Source organism: Hippoglossus stenolepis, chromosome 18 (assembly GCF_022539355.2).
Source record: "Hippoglossus stenolepis isolate QCI-W04-F060 chromosome 18, HSTE1.2, whole genome shotgun sequence".
In the NCBI taxonomy this organism is placed as follows: domain Eukaryota; kingdom Metazoa; phylum Chordata; class Actinopteri; order Pleuronectiformes; family Pleuronectidae; genus Hippoglossus; species Hippoglossus stenolepis.
This window is the reverse complement of record NC_061500.1, coordinates 19,582,366-19,590,716: the sequence shown is the minus strand read 5'-3', so window position 1 is coordinate 19,590,716 and position 8,351 is coordinate 19,582,366. Positions and strand designations below refer to the sequence as shown.

Genomic DNA, 8,351 nt, shown 5'->3' with positions numbered 1-8,351 from the left:
TCTGTCCATCGCTACCACTTCTTATTTTAAGTTTTTCGATGCTTGTTTTTAGCTCCTGTCTCTTTAAGGCCCCCCTCCCGATAAAGCCCACCCCCTCTGATTGGCCAACTGGTCCACCCTGTTGAGATTGGTCAACTGCAGATGTTTTCCTCTGGTATGCTTCACCTGGCTTTGTTAGGGGCCACACTAGCCACAACACGTAATGTAAATGTGGGACATTGTGATGTCACATGACGTCATGATTCCCAGGATGTTTTGTCCACACCAGTATTATGTGGGGAAGAGGAGCTCTCTTTACTGCAGACTTTTGGCTTTTTAAATCCAGAGACATTTTACAAACACTAAAAAACAAGTAACACAATGTGGCTCTGGGGTCTTCTAACCAGAAGGCTGGTGGTTCCATCCCAGTCTTCCCCATCTGCATGCCGAAGTGTCGTTGGGCAAGATACTGAACCCCAAATTGCCCTTCACAACTTGACTGTTCTCATAGAAAGAGTGCTGCCCATTGATGCACTGTATGAATGTGTGTGTGAATGGGTGAATGACAAAAAAAAACTAAAGTGTAAAGTGGTTTGGGTGACGAGAATAGCTCTACACGAATACAGACAATTTACCAAGTATTTTCTTTTAAATTCAATGAAACAACTTTGGTTTACCAGAAAGAGACAGTTCCATGGAGGCAGCACACTTGTAGCCTTCTCATCAGTTTGTGGCTTTCCCCTGATTCGCTTCTCAGCACAAGCCCCTGATAGACTAAACACTGATGTTGGAGAAAATCACACTATGCTTCATTATAATCTGGTGAGTGTGTGTAAAAACATAAATATCCTTCTTGATAACAAACCTGAGAACACTAGGCACCTTAAATTGAAATGTTAATGTTACATCGAGCCACACTGTTGCATTGGGTGACATGTTCCTTTATCGCCTGGAACACACTGCAGGTTATTTTGTATCGGTCTCACAAACACACCATCCTGCTGAGTGGGTCAATTCGCCACTGAAAACTGTCACCAAAACCTTCCCCCTGTCTATGAATTTTTAATGAACATCTTGTATAAGGAGATGTCTGTGCTTGGAGCTGAGAGCCACAGACTGAGCGGAGTCAGAAAGTGTTAACAGACAAGTTAACACATTATCAGAAAAGATATACTTAAATGTTACCGTAGCCAAATTGGTTCTGGACCCAGAGAAGATAATCAAACATATTTGCTGGTGTTGGTTTCTGTCTTTTCATTAGATTTGAATGTAAAATGTCACCAGGTTTATCATCTAAAGTCAAATTCCATTACTGAAGCTACTAAAACATAACATAGTGTTGCTGGTGTTAGTACTTGCTGCAGAAACAAATAAATATGCTGACAGACAGTTAATCTTAAAAATGAACCAAATTCCTCACAGATTTAATCAGTCAAAGCATGACAGGCATTGGATAATGTACAGTGTCATGTCAGCATTTCACATCTACTGTGAAGAAACTGCTCATCATCACAGTCATTTGAACGCTGGAGACAGTTTGTGGCCAGATATTCGTTTATCTCATAAAAACTGAGGCAAACGTGATGATAAGCAAACATGTAAACATCTGCTGCTAAACTAAATTCCTTCTCATCATTATAAAAACCAACATGATAGATCACTGTCAAACATGGGCGTGAATCATGAAGAGGCTAATCTGAAGCCTCAGAGAAGCGTCAGTGACGTCATTTAAATCACTTCTCAAAACATCTCTTTTAATTCAGGATCCCCATTGTTCTTTTAATATGTCCTATTCATTTCATTTGACTATAAATACAAAATTTGTGCTGGGGGTCTTATTTGATTTTAAATTTGAATAATTGACTGATTGTACTTACTCTGTCCTGTGATATTTTATCTTGTTTTAACTTTTGACTTTTTAAACTTTGTTATAGTGCTGTATATATAAAGTATAACGTATACTTATTATTATATGTGTCTGTGACATTATGAACATGATGATATACCACAAACCACAACATATGAGGTTTGACTGGATGGTCACTATCAGTGCCAGAAAATAAAGAAAAGGAAAAGATGATTCCCTCGTTTGAGGAAAAGAAAAAGAATCAGATGAGATTTTATCAGGGATTCTGAATCAGGAACTACAATTCCCTCAAGTGGAGGTTCTCTATCTCACTTCCTTAAATTTGTATCAAAATCACATAAGTTAGTCAAACCTAAATACAAATACATTTTATACATTCTAAATTCAGTGTGACTCCTACTCTTCCGTTAGCATCATTGTCTACCATGAACATCAGAAATCCGAGGAAACACTACCTGTTTCTTCAGAAGTTGGATCAGAATATTCATGTTTTTATAACTCAGCCCAGACCACAAACTTTCCGTTGGACTCAAGAATGAACTGAGAAGATTCTGGTTGTCAAAATTCAAAAGTTAAGGTCGCTCTGACCTTACAGGACAAATGTCTGAACATCAAGAACATCCGTAGGGAATTTTATTACATTTGGTGGTCAAAGGTCAAAGATCAAGGTCACTGTGGCCTCACATAAAATAGGTTTTTACCTCATGGACGTGTTATCAAATTTGGCAAAAATGTTCACTTACTGATTACCGGTTAGATTTGGGTGGTCAAAGGTCAAGGTCAAGGTCAAGGTGGTCTCACATAACATGTCCTTGGCCTCTTCAACATGTCTGTCTTTAGGGAATTTCTTTAAACTTTGTCCAGTTGTCCTTTAGTCTCAAAGATTAATCGATGTAGGTAACTACAACTGCAGGTCAGTAATTATAGTTAAGTCTTTTCAATATCACAGTGATCCAGTGACACTTATCTGAACATTCATGTGTAGGCGCATGTTTAGGACATTTAAACAGCTTCAGCACATTCTAATGTTGCCTAATGTAAATAGTGGCTAAAATCAAAGAAACAAAAGAAGAGACCCAAGTAGACAAATTTAACATGTGACTTTGATTCTTTCAAACCATCAGGGAATAGATTGAGGACACAAAGACATGGACAGATACACAGAGCTGAAGGAAAAATACTGGATAATATCTGTATGTTTTCCACGACCTGGTATTGTGTCGCCTCCTCTGATTCACATTTGATGGGATTATTTAACAGCTGCTTCTGATATGCAGGTAATCAGTTTATACTGCAAGAATGTGAACTTTGTATTAAAGGTTAAAACCAGGCTTTATATCTAACCTGTGACCTTTCCATAAAACCAATCTAAATATGTGGTCCTCTGCTGGCCACAATGATGCTGCACAATATAAAGGTTAGCAACCCATTGTTTGATTCTATTGTTGTATCTATATAAAATGTTTTTTTATGTATCTATTATAATTTTGAATGCCCTGATTATTCTGAGTTTGGGTGTTAGTTTTGTATGTCTTATTCTTCTTCTTCCTTATTTTTTAAGTTGCTTCTTCTTTTTCTTCCTTCTTCTTCTTATAATTATGAATATGGTTATTATTATTATTTTTGCCCTTGTAATTCTGGTGGCCGCTCCAATACTCTTGACTTTGGTTTCAGGTGTTTGTCCAAATGAGAACTGCCTGTCTGCCACGGGAACAGACTCCAGTTAACTCCAATTAAGTGGACACCAGCTGATAACGCTGTCAGCAGCAGCAGGAGATGGTTTTTGTGTGTTTTCATAAATGAGCTAAGACCAAGGTTCTCACTCTTAGTCTGAAGTAGAATTACCAAGCTGTGGTTGCATGCCTCCACCACCAGCAGGTTCAGTCTACATAGTCATCTATATATATTTCACTCATATAAAGTCATCGTGACCGTTGATCTCTGACCACTGAACTCTAATCAGTTCATCTGTGAGTCTAAGTGAATATCTGTGTCAAATTTACAATGATTATCTTAAGGCATTCTTAAGATAATGCATTCACAAGGCAAAACAAGGTTTTTACCTTTGGCCACCCAATTCCAGATTAGTTGCAGTGTTTGCAGAATGTTTGTGCCAGTTGTAATGATACTCCCCTTGGGCATTCCTAATATATCACATTCACAACAGTGTGACGTCATGTGACTTTGAACTTTTGACCTTCAACCAACACAATCTAATCAATTCCTCTGTGAATGTTTGTACAAAAATTGAAGACAGCTGATCTTAAGATATCATGTTCAAGAAAAACCGACATAATTTGTGAGGCCACTGTGACCTTGACTTTTGGATACCAACATCAAATTTGTTCGTCCTTGAGTCCAAGTGAATGTTTTACACCAAATGTAAAACGATTCCCACCAGGTGATCTGGAAATATGGCGTTTACAAGAATTGGACAGACGACCCGAATGCCTCCTTCCACTGGCTGTTGTTGGCAAAGAGGAATAAAAACAGAACAAATGCAGATTCTTCGATTTCACAGGCCCATTCCTGGACCAACCATATACAAACGTTTTAAATGCTCTTGTTTGGTGTTTTCCCTTTAGAAAAACCTGCTCTCACACATGCACTGCAAACCTGGCCTCCACCACACATATTTGCAGTATGTGTGGTGACAAGTCGGCTGTGGCTGAGGGGGTAGAGCGGTAGAGCGGTCGCAGTTCGATCCCCAGTCTTCCCCATCTGCTGCTGAAGTGTCCTTGGGCAAGATGCTGAACCCCGAATTGCCCCTCATAGAACAACAAAGTGCTGCTAATAGATGCACTGTATGAATGTGTGTGTGTGAATGGGTGAATGTAAAACTGTACTGTAAAGAGCTTCGAGTGGTCATCAAGACTAGAAAAGAGCTATATAAATACAAAACCATTTACAAGTGTCCAACTCAGTTGAACTGGACTTTTAATCAGACTTTATTCCGCCAGCCTCAACGTCTGTGCAATGTTCGACTGAGCCAGTGTGTAAATGGAGTAGGTCTCTGGAGAAGGAGGAGGCTAGTTGTTTGCTTGTTTTGATTGTTTCTATCATTTCTCTACCCAGGCTCTTATCAGGGATTCTGAATCAGGAACTATCCTAAACCTATTTTCTGTTTATCCACAAATTATTTCAGTTGTGGCCCACTGGTCGGTTTCTGGATGTAAAACAATGAAGCTGTTAGATAATGTGCTCAAAGGGGCCCAACAACACATCTTTGCTCCGGGACCTTGGAAGTCAATCCGGCCGGGGTTTTACAAGAATGAATTTGAGAATTAGATTTGAAAGTTACAAGCTGATGGAAGAGAATGTTGCAAGAACATGTATTTACTCACACATATTAATTCATAATAATAAAATCAAACACAGAGCGGTGTGGATGTGTAGAAATATATTTTCTGAGATAAATGCTACACAGTTCTTACAGCTGGTCCTTCATTACAATCCCAGTAATTCGTCAACAGCAGCAGATACCCATTGTAAACATAGTATGTGCAACATGGCAGGAGAGATGATTTGTTGCAGAGAGGAAACAGCACATACGATTTAACAACGCTTCCTCTCTCCTCACCTGGAAGCGCAGGTGGACCTGGACGTCACATACAAGCGACACACATATTAGATGCACTTCACATTCAGCATCCATAAATGCACTTGCATATAGTTTCTGTTTGGTCATGCATAAACACTTTGACACACACAAATGACAGCGTACACAGACATGCAGGAGATCAAGTCCCCAAACCTTCCGGATGGGAACTCCACTGACACTAACTGTTGTGATTTTCCTGAACACTTCACACCAACACACTTCACACTAATCAAACATTTGGCCCAAAGCAAAATAGGAAACAATCGAAAGAGAAAATAAAGTGGCAGATGTGAGAATTATGCAAAAAGAAAAGGTTGAAAGAGAAAATAAACACAATTCTATATCTTGAAGTTGTTTCCTGGAAAAAGAAAATTTCTGAATGACTGAATTAATCTTACAGAAGATTTAAACTGTCGACATAAAAGCAAATCAAACTAAGATATACAATTCAATATGTTAGAAAAGTGTCCTTCCGCAAGATGCTGAACCCATAGATGCACAGTATGAAGGTTTGTGTCAATGGGTGAATGACAAAAAGCTGTTCTGTAAAACAACTAGAAAAGATCTATATAAACAGACATTAACAGCAATGATGACACCATATAAATTGATGGACAGGTAGCATGTGTGCATCACTGCAAAAGCAGTAAACAGGAAATCAATCAAAACCCTAATTGGCTCTAGTAACTTTCCTCTGAACTCAATATGAACTCTGATCCCTGCGGTGGAGACACAGCTCTAGATGTATTATAAGTACACTGTAGAGTACTGTTGATTTACTACGTATATACTGCTTATACATGCACTCCTGTATGGGCTCTAATCCTTGTATGTGCATAGCATTCTGGTCTGGGCTGTAATGGAAGACGTTTGCTGATGTTTTATGTTATTTTATGTTGAAGCAACCTTGGCTCAGGAGTGAGACACTGGACCGTGCCCGCTGTGCCAGCAGTGTGACAGATGTGTGACAGAGAAAGTGCTGCACATGCATGCACTGTATTAATGTGGGTGTGAATGGGTGAATGCCATTTCAGAATAATGTATTTTTACTATTGTTACTTTAATGTTGCAGCTGTTAAAAGTGGGACAAATAGGGGGATTAGTCAAGCTTCATCTTAACCCATCATAATAAAAAAATACACCATCATTTCTCTGTTTTTATATACATATATATTTGGCGTTATTAATCTGAATCTGCTAGTGGTCTAAATGGAAATACTCAGTACAAGTACTTTAAATTTGCACTTAAGTACAGCACTTGAGTAACTTTGAGTTATTTTGCATCATGTGATCCCCCAGCTGTCGATGGAGCTGCCCGACCCAAAAGAGAGAAGGGTTTTAAATCGCAGAGCAGCACTCCTAAACTGGAAAACCAAAAAACTGTGGAATGTCCCTTTCACTGCATAATCACCTTCAAGAAAATGATGTTACAGTGTTTGGGTTAAATGGGCAAAGTTAGCACAGAAATCCTGCTGACATGGATATTTTACAGTTTGCAAGTTTACGATAAAAGTTGCTGTGTGGATTTGATCAACTCTGACCTTGTGTTTCATATGAGGTGTTATTTACTGAGTTATATATGGGTTTATGTGTATATACTGTCATAAATGGAATAACAGTGGCAGTAATAACATGCGGCTCTGTTTTTAAAATAACACTGAACAATAAATAGAGTTAAAAAGACAAAAGGTAAAAAAACAAAAAAACAACTTAAACCTGAGATGCATTGATTCCATGCAACAGCAGCACACCTTCATACATGCACATGTATATTCATAACATACATTATTACCACACATAACGTCAGGTTTATATTGTTACAACAAATTAAAGGGAGTAAAAAAACATGCCTGGTTTTCTCAGAAGCATCTCTCTTCAAGACTTAGATCAAGACTTAGAAAATAAATCAGTGTCTTTCCACAATAACAAAACATAACAACACTTTTCATCATCAAAATATATAAGAGATATGTAAATAACATAGTTTACACTGTTTACAGTGGAGTTTTCCAGCAGAGAGGAGGACAGATGCTACGTGGATGTGACGGTTAGCTCAGGTTGGTCCTCTTACGTTTGTTGGGGCTCTGTCCAGGGTCGACCCTTAGCTCACGATACTGCATCTGTCCATCAACACACATAGTTATTATATATGACGTTCTTAAATGGTTAATACTGAAGAATCAGTGTGTGAGCAACTTGCTACTGTGAAGGTAGAGCTGGTTTGATTCACAGTTTTTCATATAGACTGGGACACCCAATAAATATGATTCATAGCAGATGACAAGAAAACCTGAAGTTGACAAATCTGTTTTGTGTTTTTGCTGTGATTTAAATAATAGTAAAAATAAATAAAAAATAAACTGTCTGTTTGACTGCACACTGCGGTTTGCATGATATCAGGAGGAAAAAAGGTTGGAAAGATTGTTATATCGTAGCGTGTATACAGTAGTAAGTAGAAGTAATTGAGTAAATGTCACCATTGGCACGTAGGAACTGAACACCTCTGTAGGGGTTCCCATATTTCACAAACTGCTTCATCTATATGTCCCACAAGTTACTCACCACTTGAACATCGGAGGGGACTCTGGACAGAAAGTCAAGAAGCTCATTGTTGTCAATCAAGTACGGATTACGAAGCTTCTTGGTGAATTTATTCACACCTGCGGAAAATCAGAAAACAATATTTCCGTACAAGTGCATCATGTCTACACTGGTAAACGCTACTGGTGGGAAGTCTGGACTCACCCCATGCGAGCACAAGGTATCGAAGAGGTATGAGGTAGAGAAGAACTGTGGCCAAACAAAAGGCAGTGATCGCCAACCAGCTTAGAAAAGGCACTGTCCAGTTAAAGGTGCTGCAGTGGGAGAACAAACACAAGGTTACATTTGGTGTTTTCTCACTTA

At 38.7% G+C, this 8,351-nt stretch overlaps 1 protein-coding gene across 8 annotated transcripts in view; it reads right to left on the bottom strand.

Annotated features, from left to right (window-relative positions):
* Nucleotides 1-5,229: 5,229 nt before the first annotated feature.
* mctp1b (multiple C2 domains, transmembrane 1b) overlaps nt 5,230-8,351 on the bottom strand; it is a 35,324-nt gene continuing 32,202 nt past the window's right edge. For 7 of the 8 annotated variants that reach the window (XM_035185219.2, XM_035185220.2, XM_035185221.2 and 4 more), the window contains 3 exons: nt 8,193-8,302; nt 8,010-8,107; nt 5,230-7,567 (listed from right to left, as the gene is read on the bottom strand). In XM_035185219.2, the coding sequence (XP_035041110.1) occupies nt 7,496-7,567; nt 8,010-8,107; nt 8,193-8,302 (280 nt within the window). In that variant the 3' untranslated portion in view covers nt 5,230-7,495. Of the gene's footprint in view, nt 7,568-8,009; nt 8,108-8,192; nt 8,303-8,351 lie in introns of those variants that run through there. The other variant, XM_035185225.1, reaches the window with a different exon arrangement.